Source organism: Varroa destructor, unplaced genomic scaffold, assembly GCF_002443255.2.
Source record: "Varroa destructor unplaced genomic scaffold, Vdes_3.0 BEIS01000004.1, whole genome shotgun sequence".
Taxonomy (NCBI): Eukaryota; Metazoa; Arthropoda; class Arachnida; order Mesostigmata; family Varroidae; genus Varroa; species Varroa destructor.
The window spans coordinates 5,191,363-5,217,786 of NW_019211457.1; the positions used below are offsets into that span (position 1 = coordinate 5,191,363).

The 26,424-nt window shown below is 39.6% G+C and overlaps 2 protein-coding genes across 24 annotated transcripts in view; one reads left to right on the forward strand and one right to left on the reverse strand.

The window, feature by feature from the left end:
* Positions 1-109: 109 nt before the first annotated feature.
* Positions 110-12,945, reverse strand: LOC111248830 (uncharacterized). Of its 9 annotated transcripts, none has more exons than XM_086986060.1 (10): positions 12,330-12,945; positions 8,489-8,562; positions 7,962-8,042; positions 6,533-6,631; positions 5,678-5,782; positions 4,631-5,224; positions 3,234-3,467; positions 2,735-3,034; positions 1,979-2,347; positions 110-1,379 (listed from the first exon to the last, which is right to left on the reverse strand). In XM_086986060.1, the coding sequence occupies exons 2-10, from the start codon at positions 8,522-8,524 to the stop codon at positions 1,266-1,268; spliced, it is 1,932 nt and encodes a 643-aa protein (XP_086842186.1). In that variant the 5' UTR covers positions 8,525-8,562; positions 12,330-12,945; the 3' UTR covers positions 110-1,265. The 9 variants fall into 9 exon arrangements, with proteins under 9 accessions (XP_086842186.1, XP_086842191.1, XP_086842185.1 ...); XM_086986065.1 differs by having other exon boundaries at positions 7,962-8,098; XM_086986059.1 differs by having other exon boundaries at positions 8,454-8,562.
* Positions 12,946-13,156: 211 nt separating this feature from the next.
* Positions 13,157-26,424, forward strand: part of LOC111250329 (putative phospholipid-transporting ATPase IIA) — a 33,712-nt gene continuing 20,444 nt past the window's right edge. For 3 of the 15 annotated variants that reach the window (XR_015325741.1, XM_022805390.2, XM_022805387.2), the window contains exons 1-2: positions 14,010-15,261; positions 20,578-20,703. Coding sequence is in view for 14 of the 15 variants with exons in the window: in XM_022805390.2 (XP_022661125.1) it covers positions 20,630-20,703 (74 nt within the window). In the remaining variant the exon portion in view is untranslated. Of the gene's footprint in view, positions 13,300-13,480; positions 13,965-14,009; positions 15,262-18,418; positions 18,438-20,577; positions 20,704-26,424 lie in introns of those variants that run through there. The other 12 variants (XM_022805382.2, XM_022805386.2, XM_086986057.1 and 9 more) reach the window with 10 other exon arrangements.

Consider the following 26,424-nt stretch of genomic DNA (forward strand, 5'->3'; position numbering starts at 1 on the left):
AATGTTCACTGAAATTTTTTTCTTCTTAGTTACTCATTCTGTACGCACAGCTTCACCTAGAAAACCTTTCGGTAGATTCGGTTACCTCATAAGAGAAAATAACTATTCATATTAGCTAGCATTGTTTATTGTCGTATACAATTCGTTAAATTACACCTGTCACTTTTCCTCATCCCTATTATCTCTACATAACGACGAGCTTTGTTTATCTACGTACTCATTTATTCTTTCTAATATTTTTTAATATATATATCTATCTATCGCAATCAGTCCGCCACGTACAGATGGATTTCTATCCACTAGGAGATCTAATCGATTGCTTATCGATTAAACGTCACATGCATGCATAGACATACACTGTCAGAAAATTATCTATACATAATACTCATGATACCTAGATTGATTTGATCACAGAAGAATAATTATGCCGTTTTAGCCCGTTGTAATATCGTGTGTGTGTGTAGTTGTCTGCACTGGGATATCAATAAGGAATTACGCGCCCACAATTGACATCCATCATGGCGACTACGGTTTCTATGTATGTGATAAATGTTAGGATTGTACATCCTTCATAAAAATGGCTGTTTTAATTGCTTTCAGATGTATTTGTCGTCTTTAATCTTTTTCCTCGAACGAGTGTTCAATGAAATACAGAGTGTCTACAATTTACTAACGTTACTATAAATACCACAGGATTATAATCGTCGTTATAATGCTTCTTAAATACAAAAAAGTAACAATCTTTCTTTTTTCTGGAACTCTTTTAGGTACAAACACTGAGCAAAATATCTCCTTTGAACTAAAGGGATACTAAAAACTACACATATGATACTAGTAAATGAATATGATTACTTGGCCTAATCTAACGAAAGCCAACAAGGATTGCTTGTTGATATTTATGCATAGAAAGTCAATAGCACACTATACAGAATATATATATATATATATATATGTATATATATGATTCTTGTTGTTTCCGCTCCAACAGTGAACTACAACATGTCCAAATGGTTATTTATCAGCGTCCTCGAAGAACGCAAGCGGCTCGCTGTTAACGGCTGAAACGGCTCAGGTAAACTGTAGAGACTCCAGTTTTCACCAGCAGTGAGAAGAATATAGAACACGATTAAGAAATTTTTCGGACATCCGGCATTTTCCGCCTCCAAGACTTGGCGTGTTAAAATCAGAAACATGACCGAAATTGATAACTGACTGTTTATTTGTCTTTCTGTTTGTTAATCGCTGGCGAATCTCTGGTTTGGTTGTTAGAAGAACCTTCCCCCTTGCTGGGCTTGTTGTTGCGCTTGTTGCTGAGCTTGCTGTTGAGCTTGTTGCTGGGCGATATGAGCAGCTCTCTGCTGCTGCTGCATCGCTTGAACCTATCAAATACGAAAACCAAACACGCTAAGTCTTACCAACGGCAAAGTCGTAATTAGAGATTTATTTCCGTTCTTTCCGTAGACATTGATTTAGGAAGCTGACCGTTAGTACGAAAGTAAGATTACTTCGCGTATCCCTCTAAGTTTAGTAGACGATCATTTGCTTCTAACATGTGTAATTTAAGAATACAATGCGCACATTTTCTTAGCTTATTAGGTTGTGCTACTTGATTAGCAGCCGGATAATTTCAAGTATTCGATTTGTCATAAAAGACCAAATTAAAATATTAAACTTTTTATATTTTTCCATTTTTAGCGCAGCGTTCCATATCAAGTATAAATGTTACCTCGTTGTGAAAGACATTACATTTATCGGCTGAACAGACTTCTCCAATAATACTAGTCAAAATTAGCAAAATTTCCAACCATAAAATCTTTAAATGCTGACGGCGCTTTTTTTCTGTCTTGTCCCTCATTGACCCTAAAAAACACATGTCCTCTTTTTCCTAATATCTGTCGCTTGGATTTGTCAGCAACTTCGTCAGCGATATAGCGAAAAAAATTGCCCACACATTTTTTTTTTTGCTGAACTAACTTACCAATTGTTGCTGTTGATGCTGGAATGCAGCAACAGCAGCTGCACTTGACGTGGGCGTAATTTGTTTATGTTGATCACGACCACCATGGCCTGATACAGCCGTGAGTGGAGTTCGCCGACCCTCACGTTCGACCCGCTCTCTCTGACGAGCCGCAGCGACGGCCATTTGCTGTTGTTGAGCCATTGTTGCTACCATGTGCTGATGCTGAAGGGCAGCCACGGCCGCAGCGGATGATGTCGGTACCCCACTGCTTCCGCCCGCGCTGTTTTTATGTGCCTGTTGCTGCTGTGTTTGGCCAGCTTGCTGTTCTCCACGAGCTGCAGCTACTGCGGCCGCGGCAGCTGCTTGTTGACGCTGAGCCGCTGCGACCTAAAAAGAAAGAAGCGGGAACGAATCAGGATGATAGAAGCATATAGAGGCAAAAAATAATAGAATTTCGAATATGCATTGAAGGTGCATATGTAGATTTTTATACGAATATTCATTTTACTGATTAATTTGTTCCTCACTCGAAGAGCAAAGATATTATAGTCCCCGGCTATAAATTGTACTATATGGAGGAAGTTCCAGAGTTTTCTTGATAAAGTCTAAATAGCTACCGTTTTCATTATAAGAAGGGGTGACCCCGAAAAGGCTTGATTGCATCAGCAGTTTAAAACAAAGGTAGAAAACGCTCAAGGCGAACGGTTACATTGGGGTGCTAGGGCCCTAATCTATATTTCTGATTAAGTGGCTAAATTAGTTGCTGGCTCATACCGCTTGTTCTTGAAGCTTTTTATGTTCGGCTGCTGCAGCCGACATTACGGCCATATGCTGAGGGCTGAATACTCCAGGTTGACCTGGGTGACCCGGATGCCCCGGATGCCCAGGGTGGCCGGGATGGTAGGCGACCATCTTATCTGCTTGAGCCGGCCCAGGTTGCCCATACGGAGCTGGGAATGGATACTGGAGACTTCCCGGTTGTCCACTGGACACGTAGTAAACAGGTGAGGGCGAAGGGTATGCCCCCCCGGCCGATGCACCTAGCTTGCCAGTAGCGTTTCCATAAGGCGAACCCTGTAAGTTTCCCAACGGCAAGCTTGGTTCACACTTCAAGGTAACTACGAAAACTTTAGGGCTAATCTCTCCAAGAACAATTGAGGGCATTCCATATGCTGTTTAGTGCCTACAAATTAGAAATAAAGTGCAGAAAAATACCTGGATCATGAAAAGGTATTAAGGGGGCCTTAATCCTAAATAAATACTGTTCACTTACTTGACCCGGTGCTGGCGCAAATCTTGCCTGTGACTGATTAGCGGTCTGTCCTTTGAAAGGATGTCCCGGAGGATAGCCCCCTGGAGGAAATACTGAGTTACCAGGCCCCTGCGCCGTACTGGTAGGAGGAGACGGTGAGTGATGTCTCTTAATTGGAGGCGGTCGATGCGGTTGAGGTGCGGCAACTTTATGACCTCCTGGATGCCCTGCAGCGGCTGCCATAAAACGTTGATCCTGCGTAATTAAAATAATATAAGATTAAGCCATATTTTCACACTGGAAAACAGAATTATCGTCTCAAAAGAAAACCCTGAGGAGAAATTATCCCCTGCTGAAAACGTTTGAAGTACGTCAAGGTGCTTTATTTTTATTAACTACGTTGACAAATAAGTCACTTACAGCAAATTTTTTCATCTAGCATAATGTTTCAAACAACTGTCATTTAAACTATTTCTGTCGTAGTGCGACCTGTTTGTTTATCATCGTTGATGTGAGAACTAGGAGACAAAAGGCTGCACTGAGTTCTTCATGAGTTGAGTTGAACTGAGGTCTTCGTAGATTTATCTCTTGTTACCTTGTTGTTTAACAAGCTCGGATTGTTATTCTGAGGTGAAACCACTGTTTGTTACTTAACACTACGTGATTTAGAAGAATAATAACAATAACGATAACAATAATAGTAAAACAAAATCAAAGAAAAATAAAGTTTCTCCAATTCAAGTCCATATGGCACAGAGCTGTCACTTAATAACACCAATGACATTAACACGGGCAGCAACGATTGTGGCCGTTATTTATTTCAATATAGTCTCACGTATCCCATTCTATCTAATTTGAATTGCCAGCGATGATATCTGCAACAACACCCTATATTTCCTCGAGCAGTGTCACGCTACTAGGACATTATCAGCGACTGAAAAGCCTTGACCCTTATGTTTTGTCACCCTTCCATAAAACACGCAGATTCGTTCCAGCACAAGCACACAGGAGAACATGCATCCGAATATACCGATCTGTTTCATCCGCCCCGGTGATGACCGAAACTGTAGAAAGACTAGTATCATCAGTCAGTTTTGGACGAATCGTGTGCTCGACTCTGTTCATTTGTGCTAGGGATTTACACAGAAATCTTCTTGACGAAGGACGTGTTCCCACAGTGAGTAGTTACAGCGAAGACCATATCAACAATGCCGTAAGTGCATGCACTCGAATGTTATGTAACTGCAAGGTAGAGTACGCGCACCTTATGGCTTACGTAATAACATACAAGAGAAACTCCATCGCGGAATCTGTGAGACACTTCAAGCACTTAAGTACCAGCCAAAAAAGTGAATAGAATTCCATCCACATCAATATCATACATTATCGTGTTCTTCCTTTCCTATAATCTCACTTACCGTCATAAATACTGGGCTCGGCATCTCCTGCGGCCTTTGCTGAGCAGCCGCTGCCACCGCCGCGGCAGCCTGTTGCTGTGCCGCGACCGCTGCCGCCTGCACCTGCTGCTGTTGTGCAGCTGCTGCTGCAGCTGCCGCCTGCTGCTGTTGTTGTTGCTGCTGCTGTTGTTGTTGAACAACCGCTGCTGCAGCTGCTGCCTGTTGGGCCGCATGCTGGTGCGCCGCCACCGCCGCTGCAGCTACTTGATGCTGCTGTTGGTGATGCTGCTGCTGTTGTTGAGCGGCAGCAGCTGCAGCAGCTGCCGCTGCCTGTTGTTCCTGCAATAGCAGTTTGTGATGCTGTTGAGCCGCGGCAGCTGCAGCGACCGCGTGCTGTTGCTGTTGGGCGGCTACCTGCTGCTGCTGTTGCTGCTGCACGTGTTGTTGCTGTTGCTGTTGTTGTACAGCGGTAACGGCTGCTTGCTGCTGTTGTGCAGCCTGGGCGGCTTGTTGCTGCTGGGCGTGCTGCTGCTGTTGGGCGGCAAAATGTTGTTGAAGAAGATGCTGCTGTTCGTGCTGCTGGAGCTTACGTTTGGCGTCGTCCTCGTGTAAGACCTGAAAGAGAAGCGCGGAGAAGAAGAAAAATTGAGTTAAGTCAGTTGAGAGAAAGCAAGAAAAGAACGTGGAACAGAGAGAACAAGATTTCACTACATATATCGGAAGAAAGAGAGATCTATAATTTCTTAGGGCTTTCCACTTACTAGCGAGTTGGTACAGATAATGGCAAGTTGCACTGGACGCATAATAGTGTAAATCGTTAGAAGCTTAGCTTAGAAAGAAGAAATTGCTTTGTGTAAGAAAAACTGCCACCAAGAAATGCCAACGATGTCGGAGAGGCACTCGAAGGTTGCATGGCTATGAGGCGGAGCGCACGAACCTCATGGCTTCCCTGGTAGTTATGAAATCCAAAAAACTCCACGGGCATAAGATACTAAGTATTCCAGGCCGAGGATCGGTCAAGTACCAAGGGCCTATTTAGTTATAATTGTGTAAAGCTTAAAAAGAAACCTTTTTGAGTTGGAGAACTAGCTCTTGCTTTTCAGTCTGGAGTTCTTGGAGACGTTTCTCCGAAGCTGCTACCTGTTCCTTGATCTCCTCTAATGTCATCGCATCCTGTAATTGCCATAGAAGAAGCCGGTGTAATAAATTTGCTAGAAAAATTGTGTGCATAAAGCAATACAAATGAAAAATAACAAATTAAAGTCTTAAGTTGAAGTCTAGAACTGATCCCACAGTTCGTATAGAAATATCGTCATTTGTATACAAACTCCTCCAAGCATGTGACGACCGACTTCGACCGCGAAACGAAGTGTTTCTAGGCTCGTATTCGGATCTAGAGCACTATCTGTCCGTAAATATAGCAAGCGAACATGTTGCCCATAGCGCCATCACGGGGACATAGTACAGTTGGATGCCTTCAGTAGGAAGCAAACTCTGCTACAAAATTTTACCGCTGCGTAAAAAATGGGATAGGCCTATTCGGAAAGGCGGATAAAAAAAAAAGCTAATAATTTTCCTATTTATAATCTGACATCGAAACTAGGCCATGAGCTGTAAGAAGGAACAACGTCTAATAATATGATTGTCATAATGATTGGCACACATTTTAGAATTTTTCTCTTTCCACAGCATGACGCAAGCGACGGTATATCATTGTGATTGTGCTTATTGTTTAATTCCGTTCGAACGTTGGGTGTTTTAGATATAGATACAGTAGCTTTATCTGTTTGCTGTACCAGCGCCATTAGTAAAGCATACTTTAAATTGTTTCAAACTAAAATATACGAAAAGTTGTTATATCGTAGTTTTAGAAGATTTTTTCCTACACTCAGAAATACGTTAGCAGCTCTTGAATACACTTACCCTTTTCCGTTTTTGTTCCATTTCGCGTTTCATCTGTTGTATCGCTTGATCGGCTTCCAGTTCCTGTTTTTTCTTTTCTCGCTGCAGGAGTATGTGTGCCTAAGTTAAAAAGAAATTAATAATAAACTTTAGAGTTGTTTATTAAGCTACATTCTGTATGTGTTATACTTCCAAAGTAAAATGTGTAATGCTTTCAATGTTCGTAGGTTTCGTACAGTTATCACTTAATAACTACATAGAATATACAAACATTCGTTCAACGTATCGATTTCATCATTCCATGCGGTAGGTACATTGGAAATTCTGCCGACAGTTGTAATAAAAATAATAGCACTCTAAATACAACTATAGAGGCATTACATTATTTCGTTCTTATTATTCTTATTTACCCAAACGGGTCCTATCCAAGAAATACTGTATTAATCGATTAATGTCAAACAACTCGCTACAGTAAGGCTGAAATATCGCCGTAATTTATTGTAATGATTAATTACGCCATTCCCAATTTTGGCTGTAGATCATTAGCAAGAGAAGCTCTCAACGTGTAATGAAGTATACAAAAATATGGGCCTTTTTTTACCAGGATGAAAAACAAAACAAGTATATACGAAACATGAGAAATTATTGTTTCTAATAGCTTCCAACGAATTCTATTTGTGCGCTGGCGAAAAACCTTAATTGAAAAGCCGAATCTATTACCATTCTTTTCAATACTTTTATTCCTTTTGTGCGCACGTTTAACTTAGGCATCTCGCTTACTGTATCCATCAGAATGGGTGAAATTGGCAATCCAGTCATTCGCGTATACCGTGGCAACGATTGCACACGCTTTGGTTGACTTTCATGTCACAACGTAATCGAATTAAAGCGCGCGCGCCATGCACAAGTGGTCATTATCACTGAAGGTGCTTATTTTCACTCAGTGATGATCAGCGGTATTCATTTCCGTTCTGAAATATCTGATGACTTTATGAGAGGTGACGGGCTTGCCCAGCTACTTATGTTAACACCATAGACTGCAAGCTACTGAAGGAGCTACTGTGGTACGAAATAAGCGAATTTTTTATACCATTATATTATTAACCTGACAACATTGATACATCATGGCGTAATATTGAACCTAACAGCAAGCTGGACGTAGAAATAAAGAAAGATCAAATCTAGGGTGTACTACAATGGGTAAGGTTTTGTAATGGCCACTTAGAAGTGTATTCAACAAACTGATATAGCATACAAAATTAGATAAAACAAATAATAGCAATACAGTAGAAAGTGTCTCTTAACTAATCATAATTACGCATTTATGCTCATGTATACTTCTCTAAGAACAAAAATGTTGTACATTAGAAGAATCTCTCAGTGTTTTTCAAACCATAAATATTGTGCGTTTTCCTAAAATATATAAATCAGAAGGCTATCTTGCAATTACCTTGAGCTGGTTCCACGTTGTTAAGCTCATCTTTGGCCGTTCCATAACAAGCGCTGAAGAGTGCGTCATCGTGAGAAGTTGCTGATTGCAAAACAAAGATTAATTGAAAGCTATAACCTATATTTTTGCAGATAAACCTGTAAAGAAATGAACATCCCTATTACATAATTTTCATTAAACGACAAATAGACAATTATCAATGCATTGACCGTTTTCTGCATAACCGTTGTCGTCTTAAACGAAAACCTTTGATGACTTTTTTTAACTACTAATAGCGCAGCATCTTTCCATAAAGCCTGTTTTCTTCAAGGTTTTATCTTGCCTGTATCAAATCCACAGTTCGCAACGAGTCCGACTTGTTCTGACTAACTTGTGTTAAAGGTAAGCATGCATACCAGTGTAGTATGCCCAGTTGAAGTAATCTGGCCCTGCGCGCGCACAGTAGGGCTTTTCAACCGTGGGCAATACCTGTTCCCTCCACAGAAAATTCACATTTTTAAGTTGGGTAATAGCTGATAATGCCTTACTGCTACTCGACGCCGAACTGATCTCGTTTTTTCCATGAACCTCTTTAGAGACCGGCGTTATGGTTGTTCCGCACCTGTTGAAAAAGAGGAATGTACAGGCATGAGAAACCACACAAAGATCGCCTTGCGGCGAAGATCAAAAACACCAAAATGTTTTCAGGTTTTGAACAACTTACAGGTAAAGGATGTTAGATACCAACATTTTTTTACAGCAGGCTCTGATGCTCTATACGTCCTGTATGAAACTTTTTTTTAATTAAATCTGTCAATGAAATACAAAGGTTTTTGTGTTTTTTACGTCTTTATATTTGCCAGACCTCATAGGTACATATAATGTACGTTGACTTCAAAATATACCTCGTATACGACAAAGTATTACCATGTAAGCCTTTGTAAATGAAAAATTCTCGCCTATTATTATTGCCAATATTATTTCAACGGGAAAAAAACAGGCCCCGTCAGGTCAAGGTGCGATATTTGTTTTAGTATGATTAGTAATTTACCTTTTTGATCAAAAAGATGTTTCAGATAGAACTCTAATACGCATCTGCTGTCACATTTGTATGGATTGGCAAATATTATGCGATCTCTAAATGTCGCTATTAAAACGTATTTCTCGGATCTTTTTTCAGTCCATAACTATCATCATCTTGTGAACCAGCCGAAAGCAAACATCTTTTACAAGACACGACTCCGACAACCGCTTAATACTGAAACGCTCACTTTTCGTAACAAAATCACAAGTTTAAGCCTTGGAAGCACACATCAGCGCTTTTAGGATTAAGACTGTTACTAGTTTTTTAACCTAATAACCATATGTTTATTGCATAATATATTTTTATTTCAGTAAGTACAAGACACAGCGAATATTTCAAAAAACTTTGTGCCTGTAGGAACTCGCAAGCATTCTGTGGGAGTCAACTGCTATATATGATATTTATAATACGTATAAAAAAAAAAGCAAATAATATGCATTAGTTAGTAATGACCAGAGCATATTATCTAAACAGAAACTCAACTAATCGGAAGTGTTATTCTATTCTTTAAGTTACAACAAGCATTTAGTCTTTTTTTAATAATAATAATAACAATAAAATATAAGAAAAGAAGAATACTGCACAAACGGACTATCGTAGCACAAGTTCCGAGACAAAAGAAAAAATAAAATTTATTTACCTAAATGTTCTAGAGGAAAGATAAAAACAAACTTTTCAGACGGTATTTGAAACCTATATCTTACTTTAAAATAGCTATTCACGCAACATAAAAGACAGAAGGCCTTTGCAAGATGTAGCAAGAGAGCTGCAGTAGATAAATAACAAATAAAACTGAACAATTTATGATCGCCGCATGAAACTCTTTTGAACATACAAACTAAAATTATTCCTAACAATCCATATTTAATAGTTAAAACAGAACGTTAGAAATATTTTTCACTCGACTAAATTTTGACTTTGATATGAAGTCTTGCACCAATGAAGCGCACTGGTGACAATTTTTTTCCTAATTATGGATTACATCTAGACAGAAAGCACCCGCCGGACTGGACAACGGAGAAAAGTAAATGAAATCAGTTCTGTCCTCTACAGCACTTTCCATCCTTCTGTGCGATTCACATTTTGTCTTCATTATATGTTTCATATCCGGGACGATTTTCCCCTTACCATCGCCATAATAGAGTCAATAATAGCGGACAGCAAGATATGGTACGGCCAAACAACCGCGACGTAACATCAACGCGAGGCAAAGAAATAATTAGCGCAAAGTAACGAATAGGAAATAAGTCCATCTGTACGAAAAATCTCATCTGTGGGTTACAGAAGTGGCAAGTTCACAGTTAGAGACCTGCTCCTCGGTATCAGCGGACCAGAAGGTAATCGATGGTTGGAGATACATGGTCTGTCTATAACTATAGAGGTCTTATTATAACATTAGCCTAGATTAATAAACAAGCAGGCTGTACATGCTCTGTCCAACAAAAGGCCCTTGGCATTTGGATTAATGATCAACTTCTACTTGAAGTCCGTTGGTATCATAGAAGAAAACAATGATGAACGTGAGCATAAAGGTCGTTTTATTCAGATTCGCCTAGGGTGGTAATAATGACGAAAATAGTTAGCAAGAACGAGAATCACTCTTAACCGTACGGTTCATTCGGTAGACGTGCCAACAGACTGCAGCTGTAAATACTATAAAGGTGCGTTAAAGGTTGCGTATGGAGCAAAGGCGCTTAAATCATACGAAGTTACTCTTGAAATGAGAGAGATCAATCTAAAAATTTCAGTAGTTCTTATTAAATCGATCTGAGCGTAAAAATGCTGTATTTACAGCTTTTTCGTAGACGCCATCTTTCGTTCGTTCAGAATCAACTCTATTTGACAATTTTGCCATTTTCTAGTGGCCATCACGGAACTGATGGTTATACTTGCTGTAATTGAAGCTAAAACAATACCATCGATAGAACACTTGAAACATTTTGAGGTAGAATTTAGAAATATTGCAATGTATTCTATTAGCATAAACCGCGTTGCAGGTAATAAGCCGGTCATAGTCATATTGTCAAGAAAATCCCATAATCGTATTCCTTATTAAAAAAGAAAATAGGAACCGTTTAGTTCTGCCATTGCTGAAATCTCTAGAATATTCAAATACTATTTTATTGGCTTGACAACAGCAGACCTTTAGCATGTGGCACAACGGAATCTGATTTCCAGTCGAATACAGGTTGTGAATTCGCTACGAGTATCGCTAATAATGAATTTTCAAACAGTCATTAACTCAAACAGAATATGACTTGGTAAATGATTACTGTAACGTTTTTAAAAGAAAAAGTCGTAACAGTATCTTTATGTAATCTTAAGTCCACTCCTGACTAATTTGTCGTTTTCGAATAAAAATCTTCGTTTTATGTAGGTATCATACAATAGTACATTGCAGACATATGAAAAAAACAACTTCTAAAAAAATCGTTCTAAGAAACAGCTTCCTCACTTTGTAAACGACCTCTTTTAACGACTAATTGAAAATGCCAAATAAATAAAAACTCCATAGTTGAGTTCCACGTTTTAAAAGGTGTCGAAAGCACAGCTCAGTTAATGATGAACTGCACAAACGCCTGTAATATCGCACGTCACTCAATAAATGGCACATTTTTTCTTGTGAATATTACACTCTGCTCAAATTTCAAATTCATCTTTAAAGTACTCACTGACGCCTATAACCTAAAGATATGTAACACACTCTAGTTCAAGGAGCTATAAAACCTAAATCTATTCGCAATTGAGCAGGTGTTCGTTTCCAGTAAAGACATTCGTTTATCCAAATATACATATTTGTACCCTACGATAAATATATTTAAGTAGTGTCTTATTAAACTATGTTATTTCATATTTATTTTTGGCCAAACTGTTACCAGTCTGTGACTAAAATTACATAGGATTTAAAAAATATATATAATATCTATTTGAATTATGATGAAAAATTAGAAACACCAAATAGAGCCTAGTTTCTTCTAGGATATGCAGCAAACCTGATGCTCGTTAAGATCCTTTAATTGTACACGATTCATATTCTCAGTGTAAATCCAACAACAGCTATAACTTAATGCGCTCAGTTTTCTAGGAATGGAAGTTGTCCGTCTCAAGAGAAAAGGGTCAGCGGCTCATTTTAAGGCGTTGACAGGCTGAGTGCGTTTAAATTTCGTACATAAAATCGTTATATCAAGAATCGTTTTGGAAGCTATTTGTGCTGGGTAACTTAGTATCCAAAGAACGTGTGTGTGAAGGTCTGCGGTTTCATCAGATGATATTCATCAATGGCGTGTAACACTAACGGCACTCACCTGTCAGACAGACTTTGGTCCATTCACTGTTCACCTGAATTTCAACTCGAGTAAATAATTAAAAATAGGCTAGACACATAATTTGCCCCCGCCACTGGTTCCAGTAACCGGTATATTAATCATATATTAACAACAACAACAACTGTTCTACATGAGTTCACGCAAAGAAAAACTGCACGGCTTTATCACGACATTGTTAACAATAACTACAAGAAAACCCTTAACGGGTGCTAAAATTTATAATAATCTTTTTTTATTTACGTTAATTCATACAGAGAACACCATACTAGCGACAGAAGACATTACTCTGCAGGCCGCCATTTTTACCGACACCCTGTTTCGAAATCCCAGACAGGTGCTACTCAGCATCATTCGGTTTTCGTTTAACTCTTCTTAACTGGACGTGCCGACCTCAACTCCCTGACCGTGTGTGAATATACGCTATTGATATTAATTAACATAACGAACAACAAAGACCTCGTTATGAAATAGCTAGGTTTAAACGCTATTTCTCTTTGACAAAACCATGATCGCATACGTTTTCTACTATGACGTTTCGTACGCCCAAATGTCAATACCGAATTGAGCGTATAATCGCGTGTATCCTGTAAACGATTTCGGTGTTATCCCTCGCTCCTCCAGCTCACTTCATCAGTTGGTGATGTGTGACCGTCTTCTTGTTATTGTTTTGTTTTAGGTGGGTACGTTCTCCAGGTAGCCCCTTAGTGGAAGGCAGTACGCAGAAATACAGGACATGCAAGTTCAGTGTTGATTTTGCTGGTGTCTGGGATATCTCGATGTCAATTCAGCTGCCGTGGCCTATCACGCAATAAAATTTGATAGGCGCGTTTTTGTCTCTGTGAATGCGTGTGTGTGCATTAAGACAAAGGCTCTTCGTGCCGTCGTTAGATCTACTTTACTTGTGACCTGATTCTGTTATATAGCGCATAGATGCCTGAGCCTCTCAAAGGTGAGTTTCTCTTCATTCGGTCGGTGTAAATGTATATTTGTGTGTCAGTGTTTTACGTCGTTCAGGTCCAACTTTGGCCTGCCTTTTCCTCTGTTGTTGCTGTTTGAGCTATTAGCGCTGAGTCGTAGTTGGACACGCACGACGCCCTGTTGCGGCAGTTCGCTCCTTTCTCAACCTTGTATCGTTCATTGTCGTCTGGACACTGACAAACAGCAACGAGCGGCACTAAAGGGTTCTCCATCCTGATAGCCCGTCTGACATTGTGGGCCCCCTGCCGCTGTGGAACAGGCAGAAATCAGCCCCGTTGATGGGAGGCCATTGGGCAATTGTTCTTGAGTACAGACCTCGAAACTGGCCAGCATATGGCCAACCAACGAACTAAAAAACTGTGACTCGTTTTTTATTTCAATTAGTTTTGGTTACAAGGGCAAAGTGATAACAGTAAAAAAAGTTCCGTCCTCTTTTATGCTCCATATCTTGTTGTATTCTTCGATCTGCCTAACCGTATCTCTTCGGCCTTTCGCTACCAGTCTAACGCTTGTGGCTAGACTCTTGATCCTGTCGTACTGCTAACAACTAGCAGCAATCGACGGTAGCGGCGGCAGCTGTCAACATGCGTTGAACCCCATGAGAGTCTGGCCACTGCAGTAACGAGCAGTTCGTAGGTGAGTGAGCCAGCCATGTCCTTTTGCCTTCTTTCCTAGTTGATTCGTCCCATTGTTGAGTAGTGTTGTGAGGGTCACCGTTGCATCCATCGCTGACTGTGGTGCTGCAGTTGCTGTTGGTAATATTGGGGCCATTGTGTAGCGGTAATCCGTAGTGGTGGGGGTGGAGGCCTGACCGGAGTCATTACTGCGATGGCTGACGAATGCTGTGTTGCTTATTGTTATCATCATCATCAACGGCATCATATTATTGCTGCCGCTGTTGCTGATGAGCGCCATTGGTGGCCCCATTCAGTTGCAGCTGGATGTGATGTGTGTAATGGAGCCTTCTGCTTGGCTGGTAACTGCTACGGTTTAGTTCGCGCTGCCGCTTGTGAAGGTGGTATCGTCGTAGGAATCGGATGCCACAGCATCGAACGGCCACGATAATATAACCGGAGGAAACGGATAGTTCAGGCAGTCGTTGACTGACCGAGTTCGCACCAGCGGCGGCCGGGCAGCAGCGGCGGCCGGGCAGCAGCGGCGGCCGGGCAGCAGCGATAACACGCTGACTGTAGCAGCCGCAGCCAACAAAGTCGTGACTGGTGCCGTTTTGCTATTCCTCGTCGTGCTGAGACAGACTAACGTTTGCTACTGTGGCAGACCACCACAGCTGTTCCTGCTGTTGTTGGCGTTGGCCTTTTGCTTCGATAGCAGCAGCAGCAGCTGTCTGTGGCGGTCTTTCTCGTGTGGTGGCTGTCAGCGAAATAATTGCCTTTTTCAATAATGTAGCTATAGCATTCATTATTAGAGACTGCGCCTGGGGCCGACATTTGCCGCAGTGTGCCACGGAGCTGAAACCGGCTAAACAATCTACGAGACGTGTGCCCGTCTGTTCAGATATGTGACCGAAAACGACAGAAACAATAGCGGCGAGAACGCCAGCAGGAGCAGTTGACGTGACTCGTGAATTTGTGCGAGAATTTAAACAGAGTCTTGCACTTATTCCCCTCGGCTACAAACGTCTTGTTCGATTTTTGCAGGTGCAAAAAGATACAACTAATATCGGCAACAGTGCCGAGATCAAATGCTGTATCGCGTATTGTGTTTCGTACTTCCTGTATGCGAATGAGCCTTTCGGTGTGCTTGTGTATCTGTTGCGCATCAGACGCCTGTTGTACCATCGACGACATGCCGACGCCCCTTTGAGTTACTCTGAAAGTCGAATTCTACAACCAGTGTTAAGTTATATTGAGTGCAGAGCGACGCAACGATTTGCAACGATCCGTCCGACCAGGAGCAGCACGCAAGCCCCTCGGTAGGTTCGTCGTTTCTTAGTTAGTTCGAACGAGACAGGATCCGAGTGCTATTGATCTTGGCGTTATCAAGTATAAACGGTGATATTGGCAGGAGGCAGCTGATTGGAGGTGTGGAGGAAAACAAAGCGGCGATGGCTCTTGTGCTGTTTCAAGACGGCATGAACTAATTGATAACACGGGAAGCATGCCGTTCAGGGCAGCACAGATAAATGGAACGTTCTGCCCTTCTACCATTGGTGGATATTCATCGTAGCAGCTGTAGTGGTCGTTAAGTCGCCCGACGTCCAAATCTAGGGGTTTAGGGTTACGATAAGGGTACGACAACGGCGAAACTTGAATAGAAATGTAAAGTGCATCTTTATTCGATGAGACATTGTGGTGGACAAGGCCTGACAAAGAAGAAGCAATCCCTTGCTTGCTTTCACTAAAAAAAAACTGAATTTTACCTTAGGAGATTAAGGATTGTCATGCAAACTTATTTCTCTGATACATGTTGTTACAGAGTTTAACGGACCACGTTCATCTGTATGCGCAGTACATCGAATCCTCGCATGTGCAGTTTATTGCATTGCTCGGATTGCTGTTTCATTGTTTTTGTTCCTTGTGTCAACAGAGCTTTTCTTAGTTAAATCTCAGTTGTTCTCGCTCTGTAACAGATTTAAGCGTTTTATATGCTGGGGCAAGGAGCTCGAAAAGGGCAAGCGTTTAATAGTGCGGTGATCAACTCAATTTAATGTTAATCCGTAGCACCTCGCTGCAAAGTAGTGCTATTTTAGATAAAATTTTGTTTATCATTGTGAGCGCTTGCTGTAACAGTGCTACTGACAGTTCTACCTGACAACTTCTAATGCCCTTTTCTACATAATATTGCTGGCGGTAAAATTTGCTTCAAGTATTACCTCTTTTTACCCGGCAGAGAATTACAATATGTACTTATATTGGCATAAAATCAAAGCACTAACTAGGCTTGCTCTTTTTCATTCGTTTGAATTTTGACGACTCTCCATAATACGAGCATATTGTTCATTCGCATGGTTTTCTGTACCTCAATGACTAGCTCACAATCGATCGACGCATTTTATAAACATTTGCTTGTATACGTGTATACATATCTGTATAGCTATTATTGTCCAGCTGTGTGTCGTTTTAACTGGCCCGATTACTTTTTCTGCAGTTGCTATCATTGTAGCAGGCGTTATGCCTCATTTTGTGTTGAGGTTGCTGTGGCTGATGTTAAGCCAGCGGCATCAGCGATAACCGCATGTCTGTCTATGATTTTGTTAGTCATATAGGGGAAACCGTTGCGTTGCAGGCGTTCGCTTATTCGACGCCCAACGGACCAGCGATAGCCACTAGCAGCGACAACATGTATTTATGTAGCCGGATTGCATTAGATCTTTATCGTTGCGACCTTGTCATAGAACTCAGTATAGAGTTGATGCCCGCGCCTCCGCCGGGCGATTGACAGTCATAACGCTTACAGCGGTACTCGTGTTACTCATCAAATAAGGGCTTTTGCTGTGACAAAGCTAGCCGACCTAATACGATCTCGCAGACTTGTTCACTCTTTTGGTATTCTTTTTCAGCAATGGCTTATAAGGTCATTACTTTTACTGAAACAGGCTACTTGGTTCCGGTGTCATTTTCACCTACAACAATCCATGAACCATCAGAGAATGCACGGATATAGTAGAAGAAAAGTGAGGTGAAGTACTGTGTTGCGTGATGTATGGGGGTGTTAAAATAAGTAGCCAATATAAATATATGCGTCTGCTAGCAGTTAGTATCTCAGTAAAAGGAACGATTTTATACTACTAGGGCAGTCCCTTGATTTTGTTGTTTGTTAGCTATCAAATTGCCCATAGATTTGCCTTTTAAATAAATCTGACCAGCTGTACATTAAGAATCTTCTTACAATGTATATAGAAAGTCAATTGTTGTTTTTCATGCTTCAATTGCTACGCAAACACCTCATTTCCTTCATTATTATATTCTGTTTAGAGGAATAGTCGCCACGAGTGTGGGGTTTCGATCATCTTTATGATAGTTTGTTTCAAATATGTCTTTATGGTGATTTAACAAAACAAAGGATGAGCTCAACTCAAACAAACGAAACTGGGGAAAGCGTTTTCATTATTCTTGTTTAGCAATACATATCTGTGATTGAAAAGACACGTTAACCACTTAAAAATACTGCAATTGCTTTATCTGGCGATCTAATCAATATCCTTTTTTAACAAAGGTGTTAAATTTTTTCCGTCGGAGGTGCTTCCTTTTTCATTCGTGTTGTCACAACATTGACCCACAGCAACTGTTGTTCGACAGCCTGTTCCAATGTGAAATCTGAGGAAGAAGTTCTAGCGGACCAACGTCTCGTGTATAAACGCTTATGAAAATGGGCGCATGTGTAGGAAGCAGGCATCACATGGAAACACATGCACGAAATATTACCACAACCACCATCGGTAGAATTGATCTGCTCTCAGCTAGTCCACCAATTAACTAACGAAGAAGTATTTTCACCTTAGTTACTAGTTAGTCGATTGCCCACCGGTGGGTAGTTACTAAGAGATCTTTGAGTTACCAACTTTTTTTGGCGTGTCTATTATAGGCTATGATTACGAAATACAAACAGATTTTTATTGATTCGGATTGGACAGTAATAGAGGCATTTTTTCATAGTGCGAATGGCCGCTTGTAGCGTCAGAATTGGACGGAACATGATGAAACCGTTGATGGCCATAGGCAACACTTTCTGAGCTGGTTGTGATCGCAGCTTTCTATGGTAAACAATTGTATGTATTAGAATGAATCTTCTACGCTTATATTTGTTTGTGTACATCTGTTTATTAAAGATCGTTACAACGAACGTTAACTATGTTTGAGTACGCGTACACTGGTAGTTTTTGATGGATAGCTTTGTTTGTAGAGCACTTGTCACCTATAAAGTGGCGAGGCTTGGGGTATTTTATCGTTCTCTGGACGTATTGTGGGTGTTCGGCGTAAGCGATACGCAAGTGCGTGTCATATGCGCGTAGTGCAAGCGCTGTTTTTTGCCCTAGATGTGAATCAAAACTCTACGAAGGTAAAAGCAATCTGCACGGTTTGTCAGTTCACGGTTGAGAGACAGTTCCCTCGAAATTCTCGTAAATTTTAATTCATCACTGCGTGAACGGTAAAATTATCACAAAGGATCCTCGATATATGCAGATATATCATTCAAGCTTGGTTATGCATGATGGGAATATGTCAATTGCTGTGAAAATATCCTGTCTATCTAGATTTCACGACGATACGATGAATACTTACAGATTGTTGACCCTTAGTAGATTCGCTTGGTCCAAAGGTTAGTATATCTAAGATTCTTGTTTTGAGTATCGTTATGGAGGGCACGCCTCTGTCGTCAAGGGTATCGTATTCACAAAGTATTTTGTAAATAAGTAAAAAATAATGTCATTTCGGAGTTCGTTAGTAACGGCAATTTGTGATAGGAATATTGGAAATAAATATTATAATAATAAGAAAACAATAGCCGGTGAAACTTTACGCTTGTTAACGACAATAAATTGTTATTGAACCTACTCTTACAAAATTGAAGGCGTTTCGACAGGTATTTTCTACGTGCTACGGGGCCGTTGTGTTACAGCATTAATTTCTATATTACTTTCCTCTGATCCAAAATGTCACCATGTTAAGCTTGTTAACATTCACATTATAATATAGAAAGTTGATAATCAACTGTTTGGTCTTAAATCTATATAAATACCAAGCTTCGTATAAAGAGCTTTACAGTGTATGGTAGGCGTTGCAAGTTTATTATGCGTGTCCACTTTAGCTGGTGGTGTTCGCTAAAATGCTGGAAACCAAAAATTTTGACTCGAGATCTATGAGTTCTCTGGATTTGCTCAATAAAAAAGTGGATTGCGATAAGGAAAAGGCATTGCTAAATTATGGAATATTGTTTATATTTGTACTGAATACCTAAAAGAGGGCGGTGACCCAAATATGCAGAGCATTTAATAGGTATAAAAATGTATTTCAAATCGGCTACCTAGTTTTATTAATTCGATAATATATGTTATAAATGGCAACAATGACACCTGAATCTTTAGCGTGGGTTCGAGTGTCGTCTATCTATACATGGAGTGATGGCGGTTGGAGAATTACCGATCATATATGATCGACGTCAGTTAATTTGGTCTCTAACGCGTCTAACTATTCGACTTACTATGATTACATGGTGACGGTAATCATAATAGTCTTTGTATTTTTTGTCCATAACCCTATATATTGCAATAGTCAAACTTACACAGTATCGAGTGTGTGATATAATCACATAAAATAAGCAGAGACGTATATCAGGTGTATTATATGTAAGCACGGTTGTTGGCCTAATATTTTCTCCGTCTCCAAAAAGGAAAACGGTTCTTTCTTGTTGTATTACAACAATGTCCGCTGCAGTGAATCCACACCGACAACCAGTATTTGTCAAGTCGGTACAGCCTTGACGTTCACGGTACGCAATTCGAAGGGATTTGTGATACCAAAAATAGATCTGACTCGCAACTGTGTTTGTGATTCTCCTGCTTTTGTTGTGCATGCTGATGATCTTAGTCACAGATATAAATCAGATATGAACCTATACCGATAGCTAGGAACTGTTCCGATATTGCGTTTAGCGAGGCTCAACAGGAAGACAACCCACGAAATAGTCCAGTAAGCAGATAGGTGTGTCTGTGTATATGCGACTTCGACAAACCACGTTGGTGTTGTCGTCCATTAGTTGATAAAAATAATTTATGATTAGCATAGTCATAAATACAATATTTTTTATATAACACGATTGTACTAAGGTATTTAGAGCACTACTGTGCCAAAATATTAATATACCATAAAAAAAAACGTTATCACAGCGTACAGAAGAAGTGGTGTTGTTTGTTCACGTGTGCGCGGGTGAGCTCGTAGCGTTTTCATATATTAAAATATATACGACGTGTCACCTTTTCGTATGTGACTCGAAATACGTTTAGAGGTAACGTGTCGATCCCTCGATCGATTTCAACTAGCATACACCTGAGGCACTCAGAACACATAATTGTGCTCAGACTGCACGAATGAGTCACTCCAGCATAATTACTTGAAAGGATAGATTCTTTCTTTGACACGCTGTTAGAACCAGTAAGTTTTCTTGGTTTTTAATTAACTAATAAACCCTTAACTTGATTATAGTGTGTAATGTATGTAGTTAATGACCAAAGTGCTTTATTTAACTATATTTTTGCTGCTGGTATTTTTTTTCATTTTTTTGCTTTCAGAGTGCCAAGAGGGAGCGTGATAGTGCTGCGTTGGGATGGTCGTCAAACTTCAATGGCCGTCGAGTCCGTGACGGAACAGCGCAAGGCCAGAGAGCTCAGCGCGGACAACATTGCCCTGAAGGCTAGGTGAGCTATACATTATAGTTAGCAAACTACGATGATACTGATACTGTATTTAAATATGCAACAAATGAGAAACCAGTTGACCTGATTAAACTGAATATTCATCGACTTAATTGTCCGTGAACGCAATCCATCATTACTAGTGACAAATGACCTTGGTGACAATCGATATTCCCATAAAATTGTTATGCCATGCCAAAGTTGAAATATGTTGCTAAATACAACTGAAGACACAGTATAACCTCTTAAAGGAGTTCAAAATAGCTAAAACGTCTATATGTTTTGGATGTAGCAACAACTATTCCCAACTGAACTTATGGTTGGGAATACACCTAACATTATTTACTATTGGTACACGACAAAGCACTGTAGTCTTTATTTTGTACATTTGATTTGCTATGGTATGCAATGTGCAACTCCGTAATTATCCTTCAGTTTTCAGACCGATTTTGTTTCGGGAAAGAAACACTCATAATTTCACCGTTTGTTAACCTTTTCTGTGACTTGCCTAGCAGTTGTTGTTTATGAGATTTACATTAACGTTAACGTTTACGGCACATCTGCGCTCTTACATCTCATTGAAAAAAAACCGTGCTGTTTTTTGGTACAATCGGCCTAAACTGTACCGCGCGATTTGGCAAACCGTAACATGAAATGTGCGGGAGTTAACTCTAGAAAATTTTGATAGATTTAGTGAGCAAGACTCATATTGCAATTATGGTCAGTGACTGGGCACAGCAGTATTATATATAGTAAACATGTGTATTTATTTTCTGCGAAACGAAAAAAAGCAAAAATGAAATATTTTACTGTCATGTTTATAGAAAAAAACACCCATATCAACATCAAGATCTATATCATAGATGACACAACTGGCAAATTGGGATAACTAAACGGCTTTGCGTAGTGGAACTGATTAAAAAGTTTCCTTGTTCTACTCAAACGCTAAATTATATAACAGGATCGGTGTGATTTTGTTTCCCAGTGGGCAGTGGCGTTTCTTGTTTGCCACTAATTTCTACATTTAGAAGAATATCAAAAGTTGCGTGAGGACATGTTTCGCACGCACAAACCACAAGGCATATAAACTATGCCTAGTTTGCGCGGTAAAACTGACGAAAAAAGCGGATTCCATTTTAGATAGCTACAGCTAAATTGTTGTTTTAGCCGTACGGTCCCACATTGGATCCTTCTTGCCTTTATGAGTAGCGGCATCGAACACCCAAGGACGATTCCTTCGTCGACCATAAACTTCAGTGGCGGTATTAGGAGATCATTATGCCACTACCACTCTTCTGCTCCAGTCTATTTGCCCTAAATATTTTGCATTTGTTCGTTTCAGCGTTGCTTTTATTTCAAGTAAAATACATTTTGCATTTATATTCGCACCGGCTATCGAAAAGCAAGAATCTCTCTTTATCAAGCGCACACATGTAAACTGGAATGATCAAGGATAGCGAAATTACTAGTGCAGTCGAATTTAACTAAAGACATATTGGGGCAATAAAGAAAGTAAAGATAAGGTGATTAAACTTGATATAGACATGCAAACAACGCAGATGAACCTGGTCCCGGAAGAAGTTATTACTGATTAGGGCGAGCTTGATTTTTTATTGCGTTGAGCACTGGTCAGTTGGACATGTGGTGTAGTCGATTTAGTGTCTGACAAACGATAGCGGAACTAGGGATATCAGCATGCGGGAAATGTTTAGTCTACTGGCTATGGAATAGCAGTTAATCGAGTATCAGCATGTGGTGGTAGACAATGATGAATGCGGCGCGGTTCGAATAAACATACAAGACGTTTGATTCGACTTTCACCAAAGCTCTTCAATCAACACACATGTTACTATAGACAATAACAATAAAGCGAAAGCTAGACACTGGCCATCACATTAGTAATTACTCGTACCAATACATTTTCCGGCGCCAAATAGATGGTTAAATGGAAAACATGGGTGCAAGTACACTTTGGTCTTTAACTCAGATGGTTTTTACTCAGTTTGATTTCTGAATTATTTTTTAATCATTAAAAAATTTAACTTTGAGTAACGCTCGATTTGTCTGACGGCCTAATAACACAACAGTTATTTTAAACCACTGTTTCTAGACGCAAATTTTAGACAACGGCTGAGGAACGCATGTCGTTTATTATGTTAAGTAGACAAGTTGCAAACGTTTCTAACGTTAGTCATTGCTAGTAAACGGTTTGTTAATTGTAATATAACAGTAATGACCAAACCGGATTGGCCAATTCGTATAGCCGCTTAAACAATGGCCATTAGCAGAGAGTCGAGAATGTATATGCATATAATGAGCTTCAAATTATCATAATTTCATAAGACACTCTAATATATCCAATCTTTAATAGGAAATGTATTATGGTATAGCACGATTAAATTTTACAGTTATAATAATAATAAACAAAGCTAGAGGTCTCTGTTTTTAGCAAAGTTGATTACGGGTTTGATTATAGAGCATGGACTTGTTTTTCCTTTAAACCTTTCAGCTATTCTGATTGTATAAACAAGTCTTCGAAATAATTTTTTTCCGGGTTAGCATTAAAAAGTTGTTTCCACTTAAAGATCCAGCAGAAGTGGGTCTCGCTGGCCTTATCCGGAATTCCTACAACAGACTAATAAAATGGCATGATAGTTATATGCTACAATAATAATTTGGAAACGCTAAAATTTACACCGACTGGCTGCATGTTCACAGTTACTATGGCAATGCATTCAGAAAAATATATTAGACACTCAGATCGCATTGTCTAAATATACATTTTTCCGCACTGTTGAATGGTAACGGCTTTCAGAACGGGCTAGTATTAGTCCTATATTTTCCCGTCAATTAATTATGTAATTATGTGCTATGGTGATAGCAAGCATACTCATTATGTGGATACAAAGTTTAGGATAAAGAGTTTTGAATATGATCCAAAACGTTGTCGTAAATTTAAACTGAAAGTATGAATAATACATTATCGAAATTCACGATTACGAAAATTATCCTTGATTTTGCTCCTAAGCAATAAGTCAAGCCGTCTTTAAGCACCACATTTGAATTGTCTTTCCTTTTTCAAGGCTTCGTAACCTATAAAATATGATGCGATTGATATTTGATTTACTCAAGCAAATTTTTTGTTTTTATTTTTATTGACTAAAGCTTTTTCTCCCTAATTATGACTTGATTAGACAAAATCAGGGTTGTTAGCCAATGCACTACAACGATGTCATAATCCGTGCGTAAATCTGTGTCCATTGTCTCAATGGCTTATTCACTCTCATATGAGTTTATGTTCGGGTGACAGAAATGCTTTATGAGTAACTGAGAAGAAGTATTTATTGTGATCTTTCATAATACAACGGTTTAATTGGGAGATCGGTACGTGAAAAATTCGTAGATGTAGACACCTACGTATTCAAATTCTACCCATCAACGAGATTTTTTAAAAGCATCGCAAAGCACACACCATATCATAGAATTTAAAAAAAAAAATCATCACTTCTCGAATGAATTTCGTTTAGTAAAAATGATCGTACCGATGTTATATGTTTGGGACATCCTGTTTTTGCCATAGGTCTAAGCATATACACGCCTAAACTGGACTAAACACAGTCCCGTTAAAGGAGACGAGTAGGGTCATTGTTAAGTGTTCTCGAAATCGATACCGGCCCACGGGCGCAGGCGCTACTTTTATCCTTGTTAAATATTAGGTTCCGGAGCAATGTCGCAAACATACTCAACCTTCTTCTGAGACATTTGCGACATTCGTCATCTGCTACAAATGAAACGTTCGTTATTGCACGATATGCACAGAAACCTATTGAGATAAAGAATGAACTCACAGGTTGATTGCGAAATTGAAAAGGCAAAGAGGGGGGGGCCCAATAACACGACAGGATATAGTACATAGGAAGCATGGTAGGCAATGACAGGGAAGTGCTTCGTTGTGGTAATCGAGCTTTTTTGGGTGCGAGTCGTCCAGAGAAACAGCGATATGTCTGCTGTACACGATATTTACTTGATGCGATGTCTTTGTTTCTCTATTGTCACTGACTTGCCGACATAGCTGTAGAACGTCGTACTGTAGTTGTTCGATGACGATATCGTCACGCTGAGCCGTTGGATCTTACGTTGCAAGTACGGTCGAAGCCTTGAACGAGTTCAATACTGAGTGTGACGTTTCGCTAGACTGTATACATAATGCGTCATCCTTCCTATGTTATTTTTTTGTTGGAAGCCGTGTTTTGACCATTGACATAACGTGTTTTTACTGATAAACGTGAAGGACAGCTGTAAGGTGATAAGAACACAAACGTGTATTCTAAGTACTCAAGCACTTTGATGCGTCTGTTTTTTAATAATAGTAGGCAATTTAATGAGGTTGGAGGAAATATGAATTACATCAGTGATATTTGGATTTGGCTTCAGGGGGTCTTTCCACACCTGTGTGCTTATTGGTTTATTGGTGCATCAAAGTCACAGTTCAGGTTTTATATAGAGCTAATTATGTGGACAAATGATACTGTCATAGTCAGTTAGGAAGAAGCGCTGCAAAAATTTAGTATTCACGATCAACTGTCAGTAATAATCACCAGCAACTGCTTACGCACTACTGAAAGTACTCTCAGCAACACAAACCGGATGTGCATAGTGAGAAAGGAAGAATAATGCTAATCAGTAACCCTACTTCTATGCTTATATGTAATAATGTTGCACAAGTATCCAATTGGGATAAATATGCATTTTATTCCGGTTCTGTCCTGACGGGTCTCAAGACAATCGCTTGTAGGTGCTTATACGTCACTGTTGTTAACGGACCCATGATAAAAATTATCAAAATAACTGTTTTATTACTTAAACCTTATATTCTCGGCAGCTGTTGCTGCGAATTTGCTTGCAAATTTTGTTTGCAGAAAGTTTCTGAGAACATAATCTGCAAAAGACAAATGGGCACTGGTTACTGTCGTTTGACAATTATTGCTTTCAGTCGGAATTATATCGGCAATCTGTAGTTGAGGCAAGGTAACGAAAAAAGAGGATAAGTAACAAAAAATCTAATTGGATCTGCTGAACTTTTATTAAACAGAAATTAACTTGGTCTTCTAGCTGAGTTCTACAGAATCCTGTCTAACAAGAAAAATTGGTATCGGCACATTTAGCGATGCGGTTCGCAACAAAAAACGCTGTATCATCATTAATGTGCGAATATTTGCGACTTAACAAAGGTACTGACATCCATACTAGTTTATGATCGTATTGTGTAGGTGAATGGGAGTCTGGAAACGACTGCTCCTACCGATATAACAATGCACTAAGAGTACAACCTTAAGAACGACAAGTACTGCGCATTATATACTTACACATTGCGACAAAACGATTCTTGGCGGGTGAATTTTATCATGTTACGTGCATCTATGGAAACGATTGACATCCAATTTTATTTATATTTATTTTCACTTTATCAATCATGGTAATAATAATAATAAATCGTGTTTTGATATTCCTTTTAAAAGAGAAAGCCCAATGAACTCTAGTTGCTTTGTAGGTATCGCCAAGTTAGGTAAGTTATTCATTTCCTGTTTTATTCAGCCATGACAAACAAACCGATAATTGCTTTTCGGGTTTCTTTACTTTTTGTTAGCCCTTCATTGCTCTACTCATCACGCACTGCTCAACCCACGTATAAGCAAAATAGTGCGATTAATATATATATATATA

What these genes read in the sequence shown, in the direction of transcription:
- LOC111248830 (XM_086986059.1), bottom strand. Translation starts at nt 12,352, where the DNA reads ATGGACCAAAGTCTGTCTGACAG. An exon ending in TAGTTCTCCAACTCAAAAAG is followed by an intron (nt 5,225 to 5,677) that starts GTTTCTTTTTAA and finishes CTTCTCTTTCAG; the next exon opens with GTCTTACACGAGGACGACGC. An exon ending in AAAAGCTTCAAGAACAAGCG is followed by an intron (nt 2,348 to 2,734) that starts GTATGAGCCAGC and finishes CTTTCTTTTTAG; the next exon opens with GTCGCAGCGGCTCAGCGTCA.